We start from the raw sequence: 26,738 nt of genomic DNA, 5'->3' as shown, positions 1-26,738 counted from the left end.
CAGTTTGAAAGAAACCTTGACTGATTTGTGAACACTCACTTCTGCTATTCCTGCAAAAGCACAACCAAGTTGTAGTGGACAACTTGCTAAAATGATGGGCCATTTATTATAATTGGATGAGAGGTGACCCATCAGTGGTAACATTAGTATGCCTTGTGAAACCCACTAGGACTTAGATTCCCTTGGGTGACCCATTGAGGTATTTATGCCCCCAAGAGCAACAATCCAGTGTAACTTCCAAGAATTTCACTGGACACCCTGGTGTCCCAGTGGGACCCCAATGGGCAATCTCAAATGTAGTTAATTCAACCAGTTCATCATAACACAATGGTAAAATAAATATTATGGCCAAGAAACCGCAAGAATAAGCACAATCCATCTTTAAATATTGACTGATCTTTATTCATATTGAATTAAAAATATATTTTAATTCATGTAACAAAACAGAGAGAATACATATTTAAATGTTTTAGCTTGGGAAATGTGTCAATTAACCAGTGAAAAGAAACATTTAAAACTGGTAATATGTGACATGTAATATGGTCTATAAAACTTAGTTTTCAATCACTCTAATGAGTTGATACAAAGAAATAATCATTTATGATCATTTTCATGATAGAAGATAGTTTCTTCCAAACTTCAATGTATTTTAAACTGACAATGACTTTTGAGGAGCTTGCCAAACTGACCACTTTTCCAAATATATATGTAAATGCTGGATATTATAAAATGACGGGATTGCCACCAAATTCATCTGTGCAAATGCCCATACACTTTCCAATGGTAAGTGTACAATAGGCCTACAGTATTTTGTAGGTAATATACAAAAATTCTGACGAACATTTAAGGAATCCAAAGTTGATACCGGTTATGCTATAGCCTGTAAAATTGTGAAAACAAAATTTCAGTATTCATCATTTGTCAAGTCTACAGTATAATGGAAAACAGCACAAAACCTTTAGTTGCCTGGCTCACTTCCTGCATATACAACACAAGTTGTGCTTGAGTGTGACAGTATATTCCAATTGTCAAATTGTGCATCCATAAAATGTTCCTAAAATGGTGATCTCCCTGACATGTTTAGATTGTAAATTTAACAAACCATCCAGCTTCAGTTTTTCAGCTCTGCAAAACTTGACATCAAAATTGAACTGCAATGCTTGATCACTATTGACACATTTATCGCTACACCATTCAACTTTGGTGCAGTCATGTACACGACCAATGACCAAAATACCACACAAGTGCAGCTGAGGATTTTTTCTACAGCTGATGAAGTCCTCCAGATGAAAACATCGCTTTAATGGTTCAAAGCCCTATGTGCACCATGAGCCACAATGAAAACAGTTCACCCTGATGATTTTGGTGCCAGTCCTCACATCAAATATTAGGCAAGGTGACAAATGGGCCAAACTCCCAAAAAGTCCTGTAGAGATCCAGTGAGATGGAAATATTAATTTCCTGTAGAAGTGACTTCTGGAAAAGAGTGAACATTTAAGTCCTGATGAAGCCAAAGAAGTATACCCACTAACCTACCTGTACAGGCAAATATCAGTGATTTAAATGATCAATCCAGCCCATGCAAACTGTTTTCCATTTAGTTTTTTTTAAAAACATCATTAAATAACTCTCAGGGCTGTGACATAATATTGCTACACCATTCAATCAGTATTGCCCCAAATGGATGAAGAGCTGAATATCATCTGAAAGTAAACAATGACTGAGCTCAGTGCAAATGGAAATTAAGTTATCCAAGGAAATAAAGTGTAGGTCCTCAAAACTCAGGGTGTAAAGTGACACTGGTGGATTAATAACATTGGTGAGATAAAAGACTGAGAGAAAAGGGGGATGACATATTGAATATTCATTAGTATTGCAAGAGCATCTTAAGAGTGTACAAAATCTTTAAAAAAATCTCAAGAGGTGGCTAATACTGAGAGAAGCGTTGAAGATAGTGTGGGTATAATACACCCAATAAAAAAAAAAGAATAACACTCCCACGAAGTGAGCAAGAGCAAAGGCTGAAACACAAAATCCACCAAGTTGTGCTGAAAACACAATCACGCAATCACAGGGGAAATAATGGGTTGGGGTGACAAGAGACCCTGCAAGCATTTTAAAAGTCAGAGTTCACTCTTCAAATTACATTTACAGAATATATATACTGTATATATATTTATATACATACAGAAAAGATATTCCCCAAAGAAAAAATACAAATTCAGTAGACCACTAAAAATGCAATGATGCAAGGAGAAATAAAAACAAACAAACAAAAAATCTTCAACTGGAAAAAGACGCATCATTGTCCTATTTACAGATGCACCTGGCCTTCTTTTACCTACCTATAAAAATACTATCCACTTTTTATTGATTTTTACATTTTTTAACAATGGTAAAACCGTTGAGCAACCCATTATTTTAATCTTTATGTCATTTGGTTAAAACATAATTCTTAATTTCATTTAACAGTTTTACCATCAATTCAATATATTGTAAACTGTGCTTACTCAACCACTTTCATCTATCCCTGTTATTGTGGCACTGTAGAATACACACATATAAATCTGTGATAGAGTATGTAATGCTAAATAGTGTATGATTCTCCTTTAAAATATGGGATTTGTTTAATGATGCATTGACCAAAACTATTTCTAGTTGAGAAATTAATAATAAAGTTTTCTGAGATGTAACACGTGTTTATCCGGTACAGTAAGATCATTTAAACGATTTAGGTTGATTGAGTGAAATGTCCTCATAATATGAATAATCAAAGCATAGAAAAGTGAAATAGAACACACACTATAAATAAAGTCGCTCTCTCCCACTCCAGGGGCTGAACCTTCCAAAGTCCTCATTTCTGGGTCATTTGAATCATAAAAGGCTGACATGGGTTGTCCCATTTCAAAGGTCCCACAAAATGTGGCTGAGAAGTGAATCCAAATCTGAAACGTGAAACAACTGGTGTATGCTTTGCAGCCCTCATTATCACACTATCAATTGTGCACCAATCCGTTTTGAACTTGATTGGTGAGGCAATCCTTGCCAACTCGTAAAGCTGGGTTTGTATGTTTAACATTTGTGTTCAGGTTATCTATCACTGGTAGTTATATCAAGTTTACTAAACCAATGAAAAAGCTAACACAGTGTAAATAATGGAAGCCAGGCATGGACTCCTGTGTTTGTTAGAAGCCTGGACATGTTAATGGCAGGGAATTAAAGATAAGGGGATGTTATATTGATATTTGTCCATCATGTGTTGAAGTTATCAAACTTTTACTGTAAACTCAGGTATCATAAAACCTATTCCTGTTTAACACTAGTATTCAAAAGGTATAGGCCATTTGAGGGCAACTGCTTGATGAGTTGACAAGGAGCACCTACAAACAGCAGCTTGGCCTGTGAGTTTAGGCTGTTTCATTTGGCAGATTCAACCTGACCTTCTCATCCTCTGAAGGGCCCATCTTAGTGGGCTACATTCTTGTAGAAAAAAATCCAGCCCCTGAATTGGGACAGAGCTAGTAATTGCTTTAAAGTTGATTAGAGAACACGATTGACATGATGAAGATGATGAAGCCTTTAAACTGCATATCAAAAAACTCCATGTTGCCACAATGAGACCCTGAAGAGCAAACACAAGAGTAAAAACAAAACTTTACATACCATTTACAATACTTATGATAACATTAAAATACACTAAACCCCCAAAACAAAAGTAGATGCACAAAATAAATATAACTGTTACTATAAGGCTGATTTACTGGGTGAGCAGTCAGTATTGAGGGGGAGTTATTGTGCTCCTTTGAATACCTACTGTACCTATTAGGCTTACATTTTCACCGAACATAATATCTTCTCACATGAAACTATGATTCATGTTAACATTTGACCACAATCATTTTTTCCTCTGTTTTAATCTTTGTTCGTATTCACTCCAAACAGAACTGCTTTTCAGTTTTCACTGTTTCAGCTGCAGAACAGTGTTTGCTACATACAATCCTACAGTCATCTCTGAGGAGAAAGAAAGAATGGCAATCACCTCTGGTCTCCACTGCCAGTTACAGTGCACTTGCAGCTTCTCCCCTGCTAGCTTTTGTAACATTGATGCATTGGTCTGGTAACATTTCTGGAATGCTAATACGTTAGTTTTATTCCCGCTGCAGGATTACAACCTATTGCCTGTCGTTCAGGGTTTCTCAGCTGGCGCACTAGGTCGAGATGTTGGGTAACATGATTTCCCCCCAGAACAACAAGGGAAAGTGGATGAATTAGCATTCAAAAAGCTAAAAGCCCCTTGTGATCTTTGCCGGCTGAGAGCGCCAGCAGGTTTTCTCCTCCAGAACATTGGCTTTATTTTTCCATTGAGATCCATTACGAAACCTTTTGGTGACTCTCCACTGCTGCCATTGCACTTATACACATGGCCATACAGTAGTCTACAAGCACTATTATGAATACCTTATGGGTGATGGTAAAAATAAACTTATATAACTGACTTTCAACTGTAAAAACATAGAGAGGACATTTTCATTGCACACATTTACAAGACGAATGTATACATGGGTTAAAGCTCAGACTAGCAAATCTGAAATCAGCAGAATAATCAAGATCAATAAATCAATAAATCAAGAAAGTGTGAGAGGACAGATCTAGTACAGCTTAATCAGGTTAGTAACAGAGTAATGCCAATGCCAAAGTGATACTAAACATAGTGCCGACTTCAAGATTTACCATTTAAACCCTGCCCCCCACCCCCCATCCCACCCTCCCACTTACAAAATTCACATTTCAGTTGAGTTTCATCAGTGATTCTACTGTGGTATTATGGCACTAATCTGCCCACCATTATTCTTTCATTTCAATAGGTCTGACATCCCTTTATGCTGTGGCAACTTGTGCCTCAGCTGGCGCTCAACTGGATGATAATTATTTCCCATAAAACCTGAGAGGGGGAGAAAACACTACGTCTGGGCAACATCTGTGTTTTGGACAGTAAATCATCAGTACTGTTTGTCTGAATCTTCGCTCTGCCTGGTATTTTCTGTGTAGAGGCACAAAGTTGTGTAACAGTGGTTGTGTATTGGTATGTCAGCAGTGAGACATGCACAGGCATTGGTCGGTCTCCAACTTTCATGATGTTATCATCTATTACGTAAGGTGGGCGATATGGATAATTAGTTTTCTTTCATGGTTCTGTGGGTTTATAATGCAATATTACTATACATGTAGATTGTGCTATAGTACATTTTCTGGAACTTTAATTGATAAACTGTTCTTAACCACTGACTGTAGATAAAATAACCCAATGGGAATGTCAGTTTTTCAGTTAAAGACCCACTGATTTTACACATAATGTTCAGTTTACTTGTCACAAGGACTACTACTCAGTGTGTGAAAAAAAGTTATATAATTTCTTCTATTCCTCTAGAGGGAGCTTTCTAATATTTGAAAGAATAACCCTGATGACATCATGTCTGCTTGGGCTTGAGACTTTTTTTTACAAAAAGCCCTTGGAGGTGTGGGGTTTGGAAGAAGTGGGCATTTAGGTGGCAGAGAGGGTCCTATGAAAGACACTATTGAGCTGCACTACGGGAAATGTTGGATCTAGTGTTTTTGGAGGTTTAACCATACTAGGGATTGATTCAAAAATCCTGTTAAACAAATATTTCCATCAGTACCTGCAACAGTCTAGAATGAGAGATATTAAAGGGATAGCTATGTATATTCAAAAATTGACAAATTTCTATCACTTAGTGTATGGTCATATCGCCCAACCTGTCCTGTTACAACTATGATATTCAGGATGATGTTGGGATACTCCTGTACTATCAACAGGTAACACAGGGCCTCAGTGCAGTGGAAAGAATCTATTGTCTCACTGTGAATTATAGTTGCAACATGATGAAAAAATGAACTGCCGCTTAGAGCGAGAATAACAGCAAAGTCATCTGGCTGTGCCAGAGCAGTAAGTGCTATTAGATTATCAACCCCAGCCTAAATTAGGCTTCAAAGTCATTTGACAACAGATGCTAGTGGTCTCCATCAGTAACAGAGTTTACTGTGGCATCTGGCAGTAATGTATGTGTACAGAAAGCTGATTCAGTAACGTCTAACTAGTGCTAGGCGGTATGACCAAAAATTTGAATCATGGTATTTTTTTTAACATTCAGGTGGTTTCATGGTATCATGGGTTGTTTTTTTTGGGTTTTTTTTTTGCATGACTGAGCCTTTATATAGGTTTATAGTGGCTTATTCTACTGTCAAGAGTACATAGAGTTTACATGAATTGCTTCAAAAGTTTGTTTCTGAGTCTGAATGAAAGTAAACATAGGAACTAGCTGCCTGTAGCAGCATTATGGCTAACTGCATAGATTTCTATATCCGGGCAGTTTTCTGGATAACCGAACCACCAACATTCATCCGTGCACGCCGGTTTATTTACATGTATATGGCTGACTTTCAATGCGGTTAGACTGTAATAAAACTAAAAAAATTAATTAATTAAGCACAATGACGGATTATCCTGTGGACTTTTTTGAGGATGATTGTGAGTCATTTCACTTTGAATGGTCAACCATATTTATTTGAGTACACAGAGGAGATAAAACAGAATAAAGAAGAAAAACTAAGAATGGATGCAGAACAGTTTATCAACATTGCCATCCTGGACATTGTTTCACCTCCACAGAATCAACTGGAGGAAAAAAGTGAGGCTGGCTGGATCAAACATTCAGCGCCACATGGTAAGAAAAATGCGATTACAACACATAATTGTGTGAAGAATTACAGTATGCAAGTCTCATCATCCTTCAACAGAAGTCCATGAAAACTGTTTAGTGTGGATTTTGTAATTTTATCCTTGCAATTTGGAAGCTGGCAGACATTTTATTTCATCTACCAAGTTACTATTTCTCTAGCATGAACAGATGCTTATTATCCACAGCCTCAGACGTAAACAAACGGACGTGCAGACTGCCCCGAGTGTAGTTCCCTGTACAGTTAGCCATAATGCTGCTACAGGCGGCTAGTTTCGGTGGTTACATTTGTTCAGACTAACAAACAAACATTTGAAATGATTCATGTAAAAATCATGTTTATTTTAAAGCAGTAGGAGGCTGAAGGAGCTTGCCCTTTATGTGAGGCCTCTTTTGCCAAATCTCAGTCTGAATCTCCGGAATCTCAATAATGGAGCTACCTGGCAAGCTAGCGAGCTGTACCCAGCATGCTGTTTGGTGGTGTAATTTTGTAAATGTACAATTGGCGTTACAAGTTGTTTATGTGTCACAAATTGTTGTGTACCATGGTGTTTTGCCCTGTTAAAGAGAGTTAGTTGTGGGTTATTAATTGTGTTATGAAGTTTTAACTGTTAGTGGTAAGGTTACACAGTTAACAGGGGTCCCCTCTCAACACACTCTACACAGCTTGCCCCACCTGTAGCGCTCTTTGCGGCCTATTGAAGAGTTACAGCAATTATTTCAGCTGTGTACCAGAATGGCGGTATATGAAAAATTCATATTGTATGGGAAATTAAAACTGGTATACCGGATGAATCGGTATACTGTCCAGCACTATGTCTCACCATTATTGTCAAACACCAATACAAAAGAAAGTGTCCCATTTTCTTGTAATTTTCCATTGTAAAAATATGGAGGAGGCCTCTTAAGACAGTTTTGACAGTCTCTCTTCCTGAACCACCCCTAACCCTAAGAGACAGAGCAAGGCCTTGCAGTCAGGACTACAAGGTTAAAGTTAATTTTCTGTTTTTATGACATACAATAGTATGAACACAGAGAGGTGAAAAAAATGAAAAAAATCTTTTGATGTACTTTTCCAGAAACAGCCCAGTTCACAGAGCCTTTTTCTGGGATTGTGTCTGTCTGGTAATGACATGTAATTGGCTTATTTACAGATCTGCAGAGTTTGCCTCTTTGCCATCTCCACAGTTCAGTTTCGTGGCTGGATGTCTGTGCTGTTTATCCTGCCCTTCATTAGTCAAATCCAGTGTAAGACAAGGTGACAAAGTAAACGGATCTCTAATGTCTAAACAGAAGGAAAAAAAAGATTATTATATGCTCTGTTCCAGATTGCGAAATTTCTCCCTCATGTTCTGTTTATATGTGCTCAACAGTCATGCTTGTTGCCCTGTTTAAATAGTTGTCCATTCCCCAGCACCAGTTCCACTGTAACATTATTCCTTGTCCTGTAGTTATGTCAGTCACCATGGTGCTTACAGCAATCTTATGATGAATATACTGAACTGGATGGTTTGCTGTCTCTTCGGACTGCATTGGTGTGAAAAGGGGAACAAGAGGGATACCATTGTGGGAAGTGAAGAGTCATCTTCTGAGCAATCAACCTTTTAAATCCCACCCTATCCATGCCAATAATCCGTCAGATGCTTTCCACCAGGTACTGGGTGATATCACAGCTTTCCATAAAGCTGTGGTGACATTTACTTTGGTGTTGACCCTTTCTCTGCGTTACACCACTGAGATTGTCATTGGCACTGACACTGCCATTATGGACACACTCTGTCTTCCAGCTCAAGGTCAATCAAGCTTCTCCTCCAGAATATATTTCAAGTGGCAGCAGGCTTATCTGACAATGTGTGTGTATTTAGTCATGAATTAATGTATGGTTATTATTGGTGTGTCAAGGCTGGCGGCATGTTCACATGTTTAGGTATGATATGAGCTGTATGTGATAAATATTTGAATTCCATTACTGGTATAGCAACATGTAAAAGAAGCGTGTGGACAGACATGCAAGCCACATCTGGGCTTTTCAGCATGACTGCAGGTTTGCTGGTAAGTCACGACACAACTCCATGTGCATGTGTCATTCACAGACTGCACCCAATGTGTGCATACTGCAATGTGTACATCTAGTTGGGTGAAAAGTATGCTAAAAGCACACGGGAAAGAGTAATTTATGGGTATATAAAGAAAAGCAATCATAATGTATGTAAGGTCATGGCAATAATTCTCTCTTTGGGCTAACCTCAGTTTATTTCTCCCTTTTTTCCTATTAAAGATTTGTGTTTTTGTGTGTTTCTGGCACTAATGATGGCAGGACAATTTGCTTTAGGACAGAACCAACCTTTAGGGGTCATGTTCAAGGATGGAGCTAAAAAAGATGGTTTGAGTGTAAAGTGAGGCTGTCAGTGACTGTTATTGTAGTACTGTCAAGAAAAAGGCAGAACCTTAGAGTGAGAAGAAAAGACTTGCAATCAGACATGACAGAGATAAGTGTTCAGGGAGGGTGCAAGGAGAACCCAGTTTGAGAAATACTGCATGGAAATGAGAGGACTGTTTGAGGTCCATTCATCTCCACCCCTATCCCTCTATTCATCCCTTTGCTGTGCTACAGGGGGGTCACTACACCACAGTGTTCCTCTGTCTGTATGGAGGGGGTGGCAACACATTTCCGGCTTTCATAGCAGCCTCGGACAAGTATTCCTGGTTTTCAGCCACAGCAGGGCGAATGCGTCCATTCTGCCGGTAGAAGAAGCGTGTGCTGCAGTCCTGCAGGTACTCAGGGTTGTGCAGTGAGGTTTTCGGGGGGAGACTGTGCTGCCAGTATTCAGGATTGTCAAAAGTGGCCTTTTTGCCTTTCTTATCAAACACGATGGTGCTGCTGGTAATCCCTGAGTGCAGGGCATGTCCTGAATGCCCCGAATGCAGGGTGTGTGATGGATATGATGGGTGGGGATGGTGGCCAGGGGGAATCACATATCCAGAGGAGGAGACGGTGTGGCTTGATGTTGACGGGTTGACTGTCTGCGATAATGATTGGGCAGCAGAGGACCCAGGGCCAGAGATGGAGACAGCACCAGCCAATCCGTTCTTGTCCCCAGGGTTAAGAAAGGTATTCAGGTACAGTGGCTCATTGACATACTCATCGTTCCCGTGGATGGACTGGCTCTTGGGGGCAGCAGCAGCACCAGCCATGTGCAGGGTGTGGCAACCTGCTCCATCAATCACTGCATGGGCTTCACCATTCCTACGACGTGTGACGAAGGGGTTTTCCTCTACAGGGTTGAGATAGTCTGCAAACAGAAAGAAGAGTTTAAGATTAGTTAAGACCTTTTTATCTCAGTCGATCTTTGCTGTAGGTCAATAGAGATGCTTGTGAAATTATTTCAAAGGCTTCAGAATGAGTGCGTGTAGAAGACTATGTTATTACAGCCAATAAAATGTCATAAAGGCCAAAATAATGCTTATAATATGAAGCCTGCAGTTCAGCATGATTTGGGTTTGCATATCATATATCAAAGTGTAAAATATAAATAAATGTGAATGTGTAAACTATTCTATTTAATTCAGTTATATATCCATCCAGCAAAATGTCCACTGACTTTATGGACACATACAATAGTGCTCAAAACTGTCAAAGTACAACCTGAGTTGTTCTTATCTCTCATGGAAGTCATGTATACATCCTGGTCCTTCTCTCCTTTTGCTCCTCTTTCTGCCAGAAGACCGGTTGGGTCGGCACTGTAACGCTGCCCACTACTGTCCTCCCCTCCACCTTGGAAAGCAGAAAGAAAGAAAGGAAGTGTTGAGGAAATTATTCAAAAACTCTCTTCTTCATGATGCAAACATTTATTTTGAGGAACAAGAAAAAAGTAGAAAAGGTTGCTCCAAACGTTGCTGATTCTAGGACATGTGCACACGGAGAAAGCAGAGAAGATTTCTCTCTGGCCTTGTTTCCTACAGTACTTTATACCTTCTCACAAGTCATCTCAGTCGGTGTCGAAATGCAAATTAAGAGGTTAAACAAATTGTAGCAGTACAAAGGAGTAAAACACTAGAGTACAAAACAAAGGAAATCCTCCACAGAAGCAACAATTCAATCATACTAAAAAAAACTGACAATTTGTCAACTGTCTTCTAATAACTTCAGTGTGGAGTCTGGGTGCTAATACTAAATCTTGGATTGAGATTTGTGGAATATGGTATATCTGTCATCCTTTTAATGTAGGTCATTGTTCATCAATAAACAAGCACCATCATGTAGCTATGTTTTCCTATAACTAAACTCATGGCTATGGCTACCATGGAGGACACTAATATCAAGCACTTTGATTATTAGTATTTTCATTGGGATATGGGGGGTTTAGTGACCAGAAATGCATTTCCTTTTTAGTTTTCATCTGTTGACAATAGATAGATCACTGTCAGTGCATGAATAGGATCCACATCAGTATGACACACTCTCACACTCCCCAGTGAATGCACAGTAGGTAGATGCACATGTATTGATACAGCTTATTTTAGACTTGATTTCACCTTTTCCTAACCAAACAATTCTGGAAAGGAGGCAAAAATGTGCTGCTCAGTGGTATGAATATAGACAGATTGACTGATTCATGTTACCATCACGAAGGCTGTGCATCACATTCAGAATATGTTTTAAAGTTATCAGTTTCCCAACTTGCAAGCATGTGTATTCACTTATTCAGACCCTGTGATTTAAAGACAAAAATGTAAGTAATTTTGTCTTTGCCACTGTGTTGTCTACTTAGAGCAACCTTGTTTCTTAGAAATTGCGTCCATATCAAGTGGGTAGCTCCCGTTTTAAAAAGTGAAGCCAATGCAGAAGTGCCTTAAACCTGCATTCTTTCTACTGGCCAGCAGGGGGTGACTCCACTGGTTGCAAAAAGAAGTCAGACTGTGAGGAAGTCAATGAGACCCTACTTCTCACTTAATTTATTAACTCAGTAAACATTTTCCTAATGAGTTTATGGTCTCAATCGCTAGTTTCAAGTCTTCTTCAATACAGTATGATGTTCATTTTGTAAATTATGGTCCCGTTTAGAGAAAAATAGACGATAAAGCAGGGTAAGCTTTAGGGCGTGCTTACCTTGTGATTGACAAGGTGCTGCCACAGCAACAACATTGATTTTGTAATGTAACAATGGCATAACCCCAGATTCACAGACTATAGGCATAGCTGCCGCTATTTCACAGTGTGTTTTCCATTTATGAAAGTTAATTGTAACATTTTGGTCACCTAAAAAAGTCTACTACTAAAAGACCCTCTAAGGATGCAAACCCCAGTCTGTGCTGTCATAGTCCTGTATCTTGTACATTCCCCATCCACCCTGACCTCCTCCCTACGACTGCAGAATGATACATGAATGAAGTGCTTAATTCATTGAAAAAAGTTACCTGTGAACATAATCCAGGCAGCGAGTATGTTTGTCAACACAATGTAATTGGGAACACAGTTTAGTTGTATATGAACATGATTTCTAGGAGACAGGGTTACACACACACACACAAACACACATTATTAACGCACATTATTCAGAGCACAAACTGAACCTCATTACCTTCAGATGTATTATTCACATATATTTCTGTGAAACAACCCTTTTGAGTGTTCACATCTGCAGAACCACGCAGTATTACCTTCCGCTGTAACCTCTGTGTCCACTGTTATATTTTCAAGAAACACTTACAATCCTATTTTAACACATCAAGACATACTGCATTGCCATGTAAAATTTGATAATGGTTAATTAAAGTATATACTTTGCTGATGTAAAAATAAATATAATGGAGAAATACAAAAATAATTCAATGGCTTAATCAGAGCATTGCTTTACTTAAAGCAACAACATTATTTACATTATTGTGCAGATAACACTCTACCTTGTCCAGTAGTGAGAACTGAGCCAACCCCAAGGGCGCTTGACCTTGGGGAAGCCTGCTTCCTCAGGGTACCATTGCAGCGTGGGTCCTCCTGGTTGCCACGGACAAATCCACCACCAATCTGCCCCACTGAGGCCAGGTCCTGGGGCACTAGGCAGCCTCCAGTCACGGGAGGAACAGAGACCACTCTGGGCAGGGTGGCGAGCATGTCCTCCATGCTGAAACTGGGGTCCTGGTAGCCAAATTGGTTCTGAGTAGAAGGAGAGTAGACAGAGGATTTGGAAAGAACAGAAAAGCAGGAATTTTAGACCGAATTACAAGAATATCAGTTTACCAGGCTAGTAATGGCAAAGTTTTTTTCTGCTCTTCTGTGGATGGTGAACGATTAAAGGTCAAGAGTGAGTGAGTGAAGAAATTATTTGGTGTGTTGTCCAATATTTGGTCTATACCCTAGTTCTGAAAGCTGCGATTTGATTTACTAGTGCAATCATACAAACAAACAAACAAATAAAACAAAAGTAAATAAATAAATAAATAAATAATACAAGTATATCGTTAATTTTGAAATTTTATACAATGTCCAAAAAATGGCAATTCAAGTTCTGAATGTGACAGGCAGGGGAGACTACTAGCAGTGTCAAACAATAACATAACAGCATGACTGCCAAGGACAATTTCATTAAAAGGATTTTAATTAAAAGGCTCCACGCAGCAAAGCCTTAAACTAGCCATATCAGCCCTACCCTGCTGTGTGCATTTTGTGTCTACGCTCATAACAAAAAAGGAGTTTTTTAGAACCTCGCCGGGTGCTCTTTTCTGATTCATCTTTTTTTTCCTTTTATCCAGCAAGAGGGCTGTTTTCATTTTTACACCGTCTCACAGTGTCCTGTGTGAAAAGTTTGTAACCATACCAATAAGATAGAACATTTGTTATTTTCCTGTTGCACTCATTTTAAGGTAAAGTCAGTAAATGGCTGGTAGTCAAAGGTATGAGTTAAAATTCCCATTTAGATCACCAGTTTTGATCAGGTTCCCTAATTATCCATGACTTTTGGCCACCTGTTTACCACAAAAAACTGGTTCTTCAGTCCTGTAAGAGTCAGAACTATATATATATATATATAGTCTTTTATTAGGATTTTATAAGGTCAGTCAGTGTTATCTAACTATGATATACTGTAATGCTGGTCTGTGTATTCACATATTTGATAAATGTTTTATTAATACTACACTGGTTGTCTTTGGCAAAGACAAAATAATAATCTGAGAGAAATATGGACGGTTCTTAATTCATGGACTTTTTTTGATAGGGACATTCAACTTCAAATTTACTAAGATATCAGTACAGCGAGTGGCAGCTTTCAACCAACATTTCTGGTCAAACACTGCCTGGATACTTTTATACTTATGAAGGGACTTTTTAAGAGGCTTGCTCATTGTAACTGCATCATTTCACTTTCACTGTCAGTCTAACTGTTGGATTTTTCCTCACTCTCTCATGCAGTGATCTGCATTAAGGCTTGCAGGTATTAGATGAAGCTCCAAAGCTCATGCTGTGTTCTCATTCCCCTACTACTATATCTACTAAATCACCCTCTCTCAGTCTTCATTTACACCTCTTCATCCTCCTTCTTCCTCTCTTATCTCAGTATTCTGACAGAAAATACTGTCACTAACCTGAACACATAATACAGTTTCTTGCAATCATGTTTATAAAAGTGAAACGCCACAGTCACAGTCATATTATTTTCTCTAAATCATGGCCATCTTGGCCAAGCCCATCAAATGAAAATCACACCATCGCTATTAAACTTGCAAATACCATGCACTCAGGAATGTTGTCATGGTCACTAGAAACACAATACAAAACTTACATTGTTCAGCGTCGTTAGTTAGACAGGATACATATCAATAATGGCAGTTTCAAGTGTAATGATGACAATGTGTTTGTGAATCTTGGGAAAGCTTTCAGTTATGCTATACAGCTATGCAAGTGAAAATAATATTTATGTGTAAATATTTAATTTTGTTGGATACAGTAATTGTGTCCATTACAATCATCTACATGATTTATGTAGATTTATATGTATGAGCTTAATCAAGTGAAATCAGTGTCCACCCCATTAAGAAAGCCTCAAAATAGAGGAGGATAACTTTACAAATATTATGCAAATAAATAATATTTCATCCTCTGAAATGCACCAAATAGAGCTGGAAAAGAGTCATGCATCTCTTTGGCATTCAGAAGGCATTTTTATCCTGACACAAACACAGGAGGATATTGGAATACAAAATGGCTGAGTTGCCTGGCTGTGTGACTGGTTTTGCGATAGATTTAAGTCCAAAGATAGACGGTGCTCAGTTGAAGAACTGAAGGAATCTGGCTGAAGAAGGCAATTACCGGAGTTTCACGATGGAGAAAGACAGAGAAAGAGAGCAAGAGGAAGATGAGAGTGAAACTGAGAAAGCTGTGTGAGCTCTGTTTTAAGATTTCAATCTTTTGTGTTTGAACAGGAGAATCCTGCAAGACACCCATAGAAAACTCATTCTCACATCACTTTACAGATCATCTAAATGATCTGATCTGATTAATTTGATTTCATATTGTATCCTTCTCAGTCATGGTTCAATGCCAGTCACCCTGCTACTAAACTCCAAAAAAAAATGGTAATTAGAAATGGTAATCAAGAGTCTATGTGAAATGTAAGGATAAATTATAAGAAATTATAATTTACTCTACAAAGAAAAAATAACCAATTACTAAGTTAAATATTAAAGTTTCAAGCCGTCCACTCAAAAATGCATTTTGTTCATTGCTACTTCACTTGGATGTTTGACCTTCATTGTGCAGAATGATGTATATCAATGTTTTCCTTCAGATTTCTGTTCAGGAGCTGCATATAAATGTCACTACTTTTGTGTGGAGGCTGCTGGATCTCAACAAGGGTACGGTGAACTGAGAACTTTTACTGATCTGAAATAATGGTGGTTGAATGGCTGGTATACATACAACCCATACAACTCATTGGGCCTTTTTTTTCGTGAACCCAGAGCACGGTGCAGATCACAGTCAAGTGCAACCTGTGCAGTTTGCCCAGAGCACTTTTGGTATGTTTGTGGCCAGGATTGCTGGGCACACCTCTTATACATTTGGATATGGGGCGGGATCAGAGAGAATTCATTATCATGCATTATAGGTGGGCATGTTGGAGGCTGTGACAATCATGGCCAATCACATTCCCTACTTTCATCATGGATGGACTTTCCCCATCATGACTGACAGTTTGGGAGTCCTCAGAGGAAACTTGTTTCTGTCCAGGACGTAAAACATTTCAAATAAGAATACATGCAGCCAAGAGCAGTTGATGACTCTTTTTAAGTTGAATTTACTTCTCTGGACACGTTGATGATCCAGTAATCACCATGTTTTCCGTGCATGATAGCTTGTGATTTTACTTGGCATTACAATGATCCATACAATAACCATCTGTACCTCCGTAGTGCCATATAGAAAATGAAAGTAGAATTTAAAATGTGGGCTCGTATTTTGCATGCTGTGTTTTTTTTTTTTATTTCTGAAATTATTTTTAAAGTTTAAATCTGTTTGATTTGACTGTTTTACATGCAAAGTACCTGCTGACAGTTTGGGAGGGAAATAGTTGCTTGTTTAATCATTATATTGTGTGATCTTGGTAATGATCAGGGTTGTTAAAAGCTGAGGTGCACAGAATATAACTAGCAGACCTGGTGTGTCTAATTGTGGTGTGACAATTTGCAACATCATTCCAATTAGAAACTGCAGATGAAATAGATAACTGATACCCTCAGATGGGTTTAGAGTCCACAGGATAAAGTAAAGGCTGTAAGTATAGGATGCTAGCTGTTGTGAACGACAGATGTTGGTGAGAATCACGCATTTATCTTTATTCAGTCTTGCAAGGATTTATTCCAAAACCAGAAAGAATCTGTCTGGAAAGTGTAAAGACAAGCAAAACTTTAAAAAAGTTTGTGTGATTTCAGAGAGGTTTATATGGGTGTGCCTTCACCAAATAAAGTGACACAATATCACGGGGCATGAGTTTTCTGAGCCATTCCCTCTAGTGCACCTCTCCTCCCACTGTGGCACACGGCGAGTCACCAAGAAAGCAAATTAGCGCAGTCGAGGAAATAACCTCAATGCACCGCAGGAAAATAGCAGTTTACCAGTGTGTCATTGCGCTTTGTGCCAGCATACAAATAGGGCTAGTTATATTTCTTTTAAACCACATCTTTAGCCTGTTACAACCCTTACTATCAGCTTTCCAGATAGTTGATTTTTCATTTGAATTCTCTGAAAGATAAGTCACAACTATAAACAAATGAAGCTGAAAGCTACGAATTGTATTACTTGCTATGGGGCTACATCAAAATCATTTTTAATAACACTGGCCTGTTCATCATCACCATCACTGCAGTACAAATGCTAATAAAATCACATGTATTGCAACACAGTTCATTCTGCTGATCAGCCAGATTTCGGATCTTAAATTTTATACCTTGAGAAGAGCCAGTCATTTGAGGACTGCACTGCTCATATCATCCCTGCCATCTGGTAGCTAACGGGAAAAAAAGGTAAATGTATGTCTCAATGAAAAGAATTGGTTCCCCCCAATAATCTAAGATAACTACTGAACACATCAGTTCAAACAACCCACCACTAATAGGACTTTTAGGAAGTTTACTGCCATTACAGACTCTGTCCCATGAATATCACAATTGACATGTACCCAATGCTTCCACATCCAACTTGTTCCATACAGAAAATATACCTCAAATACCTTGTTGGAGTCCAAGCGTGTTCGTGGAGTGTATGCCAGTGGTGGAATTTCAAAGGAGTGGGGCACCAGGTACTCCTCAGCGTCCATCAGATCCTCCAGCTCCTCCTCATCCAGGAGACTCTGAAAGAACTTGCTGTCGCTGGGGCTCGGGAGCTTCATGCGGTCGTCACCCTGAGAAAAGTTGCATCAATATGTGTGTTTGTGGTGGTTTGAGGATGTAAAACGTGCAGTCTTTTCCATGGATTGCACCAAACATTATAAGCAGTTTATGCAAAGGCTGACCTAACAGTCATACAGTCATTGCAAAGACATATTTAATTCAGATCTTGTAGGAAGTCATCAACATTCACATACCTGGATGACCAGGTATCTCTGGGGATCACGAGCCATCCGAGTGAACTCTGCAGCCAGCTCCTTGAACTTAGGCCGGCTGTCCGCATCAATCATCCAGCCTGGAAAAATGTCTTTATATTAGTGTTTGATGAATATGAGGTTTCAAAGACAGATATAGATGAACTAAACCAATGAATATTTTATATTTTTTTGCCAATAGCCAATGACTTTAAATTTGACCAATTAATGTGCAAGTCTTCTAACAGAATGTTATTCTTGGCAGAAAGGAAAAGCCTCATCTACACCCATAAATATCAGTTTATTTTCTGACTCCATCTAAACTTAACTGCACCTAAATGGGAGGAAAGGTGCATGTGTTCAGTATTCTCAATACTTTGGTGTCAACGGTTCTGCCGACTCAGACTTGAATATGTATACCATGTTATATTCTGTGCCATTTGTATACAAAACGTATACAAAACATCCCTAATAATTTGATGTTGACATCAATCCTTAGGACTAAATAAAATAATGTAAACACATTTTTTTCATTTGAAGCACATGCTTATGTGGCTGCAGTGTAATTTACTGTATTTCAACATGAAATGATCTAATAGTAATAATAATGCTGAGATCAAATTAGTAAAGAGTGAGTAACTGACCTATAATAACCTCTCAATGCATCTCGTCATCAAACTTACATTCAGACAGATGCAAACACTGCTAATCATAAAATTCCCACTTCTAAAAATCTCAAAAGATTTTCTATTTAAACAAATTTCTATCATATAAAACTACCCTATTTGTTCCATAATGAACAATTACAGATTTTTAAAATGGTGTTGTCTTTATTGTAATCACTTTTTCCAATCTCAAAAAAAAATACTGCTTCATCACTAGAATGGCCATATGGAGTAATGCGCTCTTCTGCCAATTTCTCTGTGAACACATGAGTATGATGCCAAAGCAATCATGTGATCTGGCCCTGAGTGGAGCCTGTAGGTATCCAGGGAAATAAGAGATAGAGATCGAAAGAGAGCGATATGGCTTTACACACACGCACACACATACAGATACAAGAGATTTCATATTTAAAAATGATCATCTTTTATCTTGGTGCTTAGTTTCATTCCAGCGAAACTAGGAGTAGTGAACTGAACTGAAAACGAGGAATTTCTATCACATGTGTGCATCATGTGGGAGTGTGCATGTACTTAGAGTGTATGATTTATATGTGTGTAGTGATGCAAAGAAAGCCACATAACAGGCAGGTGACAGTGACCTCTCCCTGTTGTGCGTGTGTGTCTGCTTGCCAGGTTGGCGCAGGTTCTGGGTGTCAGTAAGAGCCAAGGTGACAGTGAGGGCCAGAGGCTTCAGCTCTGAGACTAGAGGACAAGGTCGGGGTGGCACTGGCACCAAGTGTTTGTCCTGGCAGCAGTGGCCAGAGGTTACGATGCCACCTGTGACCCCAAAGCCTGACAGCATGACAACAGTGACCGACCAATAAGGACAACATGTTGGTGGTGGGTGGTGAGTTCCTAATTCTATGAACTCCTCCTAACCTTTGTCATTTTTGAAGGATTTTCTACCATTGGTGCCATTAGAGAGACATATCAGTGGCATTCATAATGTAACACAAACAACTGAAATGATGAACTGAAAAGAGACAGCTGGGTTGAATTTTAGAATTGTAATATTTCTGATTCAATCTTTGACACCACCTAGATCCTTTTGTGCAAAACAGCTGTTGTGGCATTTTCAAAATCACTCAATAAAAATAATTATTTTTGCTTGCTTCAACTGAAAACCACTTGGCTTTCTCTTCACCCATAAAAGCCACTGGCATTTCAACTGTTTAGAAATACAGGGGGTGGACACAAAAACTGGAAAAACTTTACAATATACTGCAATCCCATACAGGAGTTCTGCAGTACCAGCATACATTTTATAGCTTGTAATGTTTAATATTTGTGGAGACTGAGACTGAGATGACAATTTAATTGCATGCATTGATTTTTGAGGCTGTAGTTTATGCAGGGTTATGATGGATTTCCATTACTTTGATCAAATCTTCATGACTAAACATTCTGTGATTTCTGTGTATACATGAAAAGTACAGTATGTATAGTAAATTAACCACAATAATTTCCAAATACATTTATGGCCAATAATTTGATATCTTTAATAAATTATTAGTGGTGGTGTATTGTAATACTTTAGATATGCTCATATCATGATATCATTTTGTAATGATTGTAATGAATGATGATGAAGCAAATTGTAATTTCAAACTAAACCACAAAATGAGTTACTCAAGGTTTTGTTTCACATTTGAAGAGTTTTATCTGATGTCAAGCATAACAGTGGAAAACACTCACCATATTATTTTTGCATACATTTGCCATATCATGATATATATTGATATGGGAAAAATGTTCTTATCAGTGTTGTGATATTGATTGTTATGCTATTCAGTCCTAGTGTACTGTATATATGTGTATGTGTACACTGCTGGAAAACCCTGTACAGTTAATGCTGTTAGTGTTTCATTTATGGATACAGCATCTGAAACTGACATTTAGAGGAGAGAGAGACTGTGGCAGGTCTCCTCACCATGGTTGTTGTTTTGCACAGAGCAGCAGCTTGGCTATTGAATGAGTATGCATCATGTTGCGGTGCCACAGCTGCCGGAGAAAACCGCTGCCAGTCTATTCAACGACCCTCTTACAGAGGCAGTCCTCTAACAAAACTGCCTCTCCCATGTTCCAAAATGGCAAATATTTGTCTACACAATCTACATTTTGTATGGTCTTTCCAAAGCTTTTATATACACTCACTGAGCACTTTATTAGGGACACCTGTACACCTGCTTATTCATACAATTATCCAATCAGCCAGTCATGTGGCAGCAGTGCAATGCATAATCATCATGATGCAGATAAAGGTCAGGAGCTTTAATGTTCACATCAAACATCAGAATGGGGAAAAAGTGTGATCTTAGTGACTTTATCTGAGCATGATTGTTGGTGCCAGACAGGCTGGTTTGACTCCTGAAAATGCTGATCTCCTGGGATTTTTACGCAGTCTCTAGAATTTACTCAGAATGGTGTGAAAAACAAAAAACATAGAGTGAACCACAGTTCTGTGGACACCTTGTTGATGAGAGAGGTCAGAGGAGAATGACCAGACTGATTCGAGCTTACAGAAAGGCTACGGTAACTCAGATAACCCCTCTTTACAATTGTATTGAGCAGAAAAGCATCTCAGAATGCACAGCTCGTCGAACCTTGAAGCGACTGGGCTACAAGAGCAGAAGACCATGGCAGCTCACCATAGGCAAAAAACTTAGCCTGGTCTGATGAATCTTGATTTCTGCTGAGGCACACAGATGGTAGGGTCAGAATTTGGCTTCTACAGCATGAATCCATGGACCCAACCTGCCTTGAGTCAACAGTCCAGGCTGGTGGTGGAGGTGTAATGGTGTGGGGAATGTTTTTTTGTCACACTTTGGCACCTGAATACCAATCAATCATCATTTGAATGCCACTGCCTATCTGAGTATTGTTACTGACCATGTGCATTGCTTTATGGCCAGAATTTACACATCTTCTAATGGCTACTTCTACCATGTCACAAAGCAAAAGTCATCTCAAACTGGTTTCATGAACATGACAATGAGCTCAGTGGACTCCCCAGTCACCAGATCTGAATCTAAGAGAACGCCTTTGGGATGTGTTAGAACAGGAAATTTGCAGCATGAATATGCAGTTGAAAAATCTGCAGAAATTATGTGATGCAATCGTGTCAGCATGGACCAGAATCTCAAACTAATGTTTCCAATATCTTGTGGAATCCATGCCATGAAGAATTAAGGCTGTTTTGAGAGCAAAGGGAGGCTCTAATCAGTATTAGTATAGTGTTCCTAATAAAGTGCTTGGTGAGTATACATTGTCCATGTGTAACCCACTATGTAGAATGGACGTCCCTACAGGAAAGACAACATGCTACTGTACCGAATCATTAAAACAATAAAATATTCATGAAACTATTTTCCAGAACACTTTGGGCTAAAATGTTTTTCCGCAATGTGTCCATGCCTGGAAAACACCAGGTTTTTCATGACCATATGAACTCTGTTCATGGTGCTGCTGCATTTGATTATATTATATTGTAAGGCGTTTAGTACCCTTAAGCTCTACCTACATTTGACCATGACCATGTACACGTCAATGGTGCAGATGGGTGGCTGGGGAAGACGCTCCCCTTTCTCTAGCAGGTCTGGGATATCTCGGGTGGAAATTCCATCGTATGGCTTCCCACCAAAGGTCATCAGCTCCCAGATGGTTACCCCTAAAGAGAAGAAGAGGGATGGGAGAAGAAAGGAGAGGGTATGATGACAATTTAAGGGAACAAAAGAGGAAACATGTTCATAGAGAAAAGAACAAGTGGCAAAAAGATAAATAGAATTGAGATAAAAGGAAATTAGTGTAAAGAGAGTTAAGATGAGTAAAGAGTTGAGAAGATTAAAGAGTTGAGAAGAGAGAGTTATTCATCAAGAGATGAGACAAGTGAAGAAATGGAAACAAAGTAGGATAGTTGAAAGAAGAAAACAGAAAATGAACCAGAACAAGTGAAAAAGAATAAAAGCAAAGAGAGAAAGAGAACAAGAAGAAAAAAAGGAGAAGTGACATCGTATGGGAGAAGCAAAGATGTGAGAGAGCCAAAGAGATCAGAAGGTTGGATAGGATGAAGAGACAGGAGAGTGCAGAAGCAAAGGAAAAGAGGAGGCAACAAAACAAGGGGTAAGGAAAAGATGGCAAGATGAGAGTTAAAAGAGGACAGAAGATGAGTGGAAGAGAGGAAATAATCAGAGTCTTGAAAGTCATCAGTCTTCTTCTACTTCTAGACTCTTTTGCCTTAATCATGTTAGTGTTAATGAGCTAATGAGTGGCAAATGGAGTTAATGCACATTATAAGATGGATATATAATAGCCCTCGGTCATAGAGGACCACTGGGGATGGTCCATATGATACTTTTAATCAAACACACATTATTCTCTTTGATATGACCAATCTTGCATTTTTTAGAGTCATCAGTAGAAAGGGAATTGTTATTTGAAATATGGTGATAAAAATCTCGTTAGACTGAGGAATAATGGTGGAGAATAGTCTCCAGATCTAAATCTTGCTGACATGCTGATGGCTGTAAAGACTGATTTTAATATAACAGGAGCTAAAGGAGTAGATCACCCAGTCTGCATTTTACAGTGATTGTGACTGCCACATGTTCAAGCAATTAAAGAAGTAGTGGAAATCATCAGTCTTCTCTCATTTGTCAGCACTGCTACGGTGGCAAAGCTCTGCCTTGGCTCAATAAATTTTCTGCCGGTCCAGCAAGTAGACTGGAGTTCACTGTACATGTGACATGTACAAAATATCCATTCCCAAGATTAAATTGCATCAATGTTTACACAATCTACAGCATTTCTATATTTTTTCTCAAATCTCTCTCCTTGTTCTTATGCCTACATCTAAACTATTCTTACCAATGTGTTTTTTTTTGTTTGTTTTGTTTTTTGTGGTTTCTGGCATGACCATTGCACTCCTCTGCCTCTGGATGACCACTATGTGGTTGCTTATCTCAGTCAAGGCTCTTCTCTTTCCTGACCCCACAGAAGTGGAATGAACTCCATACTGATGTACGGATGTGTCAGGACAGGAGTTGCTGCCCTTATTCTGACAATAGTACACAAACACGTGCCACTTACTACATACTGTATAATTTCCTTGAAAAAGAACTCAAGGCAAGTCAATTTATGTATAGGGCACATTTAAAAACAACCACATTGCTTTGCAGAGTTATTAGAAATAAAATTAAATGATTAGAATTAAAATACATACGTAAATAACTGTAACAAAACTGTGACAAAATTTAACCAATTATATAGTTGTATTAATATTTAAGGGCACTAAAACGCATTTGTAAAAAGATGGGTCTTAAAATGGGAATTAATAGAGTTGATACGTGGACACTAAGGAAATGGAAAATGCTCAGTCACCTTTGGACTTCAACTGGAAATGCTGAATAGTAAGGAGCACTAGACATAGAGTATACTGGTACTGGCCCATTTAGTGCTTAAAAATAAATAAGTAAAATAAATTCTGTAGGCCCATGACAACTGGTAACACCCCAGTACAATTTGCAGGACAGGAATGAGGACCCAGTCTTATTCTCATTAAGCTGGAAAACATTTTTGGACATCTAGATTTTGACATCCATTTAAACACCTGTGTGTCAGGACTGAACATATTCTAAGTTGTTTAGAAGGCATGCACTTCTTACTCTTGTTCCCATGGAGACTAAAGGAAAATTACTGAGAGGATATATTTGTTTTGTCTGATATATAGAAAATACTGGGGCCATAATGGTTTTACCCACCTAATGCAAATTCCCCAAAATGAAAATTTGAAGCTTACCGTAACTCCAAACGTCACTCTGATGAGTAAACTTCCTGTAATGAATACATTCCAGGGCCATCCATTTGATGGGCATCTGCCAAGTAAGCATAGCATGTCAGTATTATATACATACAACATCCACCTGACCATGATCTGTTTTGCATATATTTCTTTAAATAAAATTGATATGATAACTGACAACAATAGATAATCTGCTGGTGAGATGTTGGCATGAAATTAACTGTTTTGGCAAACCATATTAGAGAGAAGAGAGGTATGACAGAATGAAGGAAAACAAGGTTTTATGATGAGAGAGAGGAGGCACAAAAACTCACACATACACACAAGCTCCAGCTGTATTGAAATACAGTAAGGCAAGTGGCAGGCTGGTCTGGGATGCATCTTAACACTGTGATTAGATTTTGAGGGCAATTCTATTGATTACAGTGATGGTGGTTGAGAGGAGTGGGATGTTGAAGGTGTCTGTCTTTCATTCAGTGGAGAGGATAATACTACAATGTTCAACATTGACACAAAACATGATGGACAGACTGGAAAGAGGCGTGAGAGAGGATGCAATAGTCTTTCATGAGAGGAGAGGATTTGAAAACAAAATACAAAAGAGGCAAAGGATGAAGAAAGATTAGAAGAGGCCAGAAGCCCATGTAAAGAGAGCCCCAAGGATAGATTTGTTTACTACATTTATACGGTTTTGAGATCTCCCTTCCCCAAAAGTAAATAAAACGGTCCAGTAGAGCAGAATAGTATCTCACTGACTCCATTAAAATTGTCCTTTGTGATGGGCTAAGTTCCTCCCTCAGGATATAAAACCCTAATTAATGTTAATGTCTATTGTTGTCTTTTAAAACATATCAATGCAGGCTCAGGTGATCATATACAGTAGTACGCTTAGTACAGCACAGTATGGCAGTCACTATACCACCACAACTACTGATGCTATAGTGGTATAACTTCCACTAATAGTACTGATTTAATACTAGCAGTAAGGCTACAAATGGTGCAGTTGCCACTAGATACACTAATATTCCTACTACTTGCAAAAATTAATTCATAAATTAAAGACAGAATAATGAAATGGATTTCATATAAAACATAAATATTATTTAATCCTATAATATAAATAAAAATTCTATTTTAAGATATATTTTTTTTCTAAATACTGTATATCAATTCAGAATTTATTATAATTAGCCATTCAGAGTGTTCTATTCCAGGGGCTCATTCTGGCCTCCATAATCATGCAAAATACAGCATTGGAAAGGCTTAAATATTTCAGCATAATCACAAACAAACAAATAACAATTTACAAGTGTCAAGTGAGTCCATGATTTACCTTGCCTCCATCAGCATTATATTCCTTCTCATTAACATCCAGCAGGCGAGCCAGGCCAAAGTCAGTGATCTTGATATGGTTGGGAGATTTCACCAGGACATTTCGAGCTGCCAGATCCCTGTGGACCAGTCTGCGTTCCTCCAGATACATCATCCCCTGCAACACACACAGACACACACACACACATTTTCTATTGCGGTCATTTATATACAATCCTTGTATCTTCAGGCGTGAGTGTGCCCTGGTATGGTGCACAAACACGCACATGCAAGCCTGACTTCTGTTCAACATCACCATCTGTCTTCATCATCATCACTACCACCATCAAGACCCCATTAGAATTTTTATAATTATTTGTGTCATCATCATTACCACCACATTGTTATTTTTATGGTTATAATTCTCATCAATCAACAACTAGACTGCGGAAAAGCCGTCTTTATTGCTAAATGCTCGGTGATGCAATAACAACAGCATTCATAAGCATCAACCCAGAGGCAGGTTTTCAATTAAAAACAGGACCCATAGGAGCGAGAAATGTTGGAGTAAAACATTTCATTCAGTACATTTATTGAACAATTAAGAAACCACCTCACCACTCTTTCTCCCTGTCCTTACTTTAATTAATAATGATTATCTGCCTTGAAAAGAGGACTTTTTTTCCTGACATTCTCAGATGTTTAGATTAAGTTTCCACATGAATTTAAATTCATTCCTAGGGGATCTTAGCCCCTTTTTTCAGTAAAAAGAGTAGCTCCCCCCAAACCATTTTGAGCGTCAATTCAATGCAACTGAGACGCTGAACACGCACACTTCAATAACTTGGGCTGATACTGGTCTTTTCTTTGGAATATAAAACAAATAAAATCAGTATATTCTACCAGCAGCATCAACCAAAAACTGTCTGCATCAGCCTTCAAAAAAACAACTATGACATGTAGATACAGATTCACACTCACACATATACACACACACTGTAGAAATAAGGTGGGTATCAAACTTTGCATCACCAAAAAAACTGATTGGATAGGTCAGTCTGACACAAAATGCCAATAATGCCCTAAAGCTATAAAAGAACAGCTCTGCATAGTTGTATAAAAGCTTTGTAGTTACTGC

General features: G+C 38.5%; 1 protein-coding gene across 1 annotated transcript in view; it reads right to left on the bottom strand.

The window, feature by feature from the left end:
* Nucleotides 1–4,786: 4,786 nt before the first annotated feature.
* The window catches only part of LOC122992442 (receptor tyrosine-protein kinase erbB-4-like), a 351,271-nt gene continuing 329,319 nt past the window's right edge, over nt 4,787–26,738 (bottom strand). Inside the window, exons 21-28 of the mRNA XM_044366234.1 lie at nt 25,623–25,778; nt 24,287–24,362; nt 22,013–22,159; nt 17,831–17,928; nt 17,477–17,647; nt 12,660–12,909; nt 10,402–10,530; nt 4,787–10,048 (exon numbers count right to left, since the gene is read on the bottom strand). Coding sequence (XP_044222169.1) covers nt 9,378–10,048; nt 10,402–10,530; nt 12,660–12,909; nt 17,477–17,647; nt 17,831–17,928; nt 22,013–22,159; nt 24,287–24,362; nt 25,623–25,778 — 1,698 coding nt within the window. The 3' untranslated portion in view covers nt 4,787–9,377. The remainder of the gene's footprint in view (nt 10,049–10,401; nt 10,531–12,659; nt 12,910–17,476; nt 17,648–17,830; nt 17,929–22,012; nt 22,160–24,286; nt 24,363–25,622; nt 25,779–26,738) is intronic.

The sequence above is a fragment of the Thunnus albacares genome, chromosome 11 (genome assembly GCF_914725855.1).
Source record: "Thunnus albacares chromosome 11, fThuAlb1.1, whole genome shotgun sequence".
Classification (NCBI taxonomy): domain Eukaryota; kingdom Metazoa; phylum Chordata; class Actinopteri; order Scombriformes; family Scombridae; genus Thunnus; species Thunnus albacares.
This window is presented reverse-complemented; position numbering and strand designations above follow the sequence as displayed.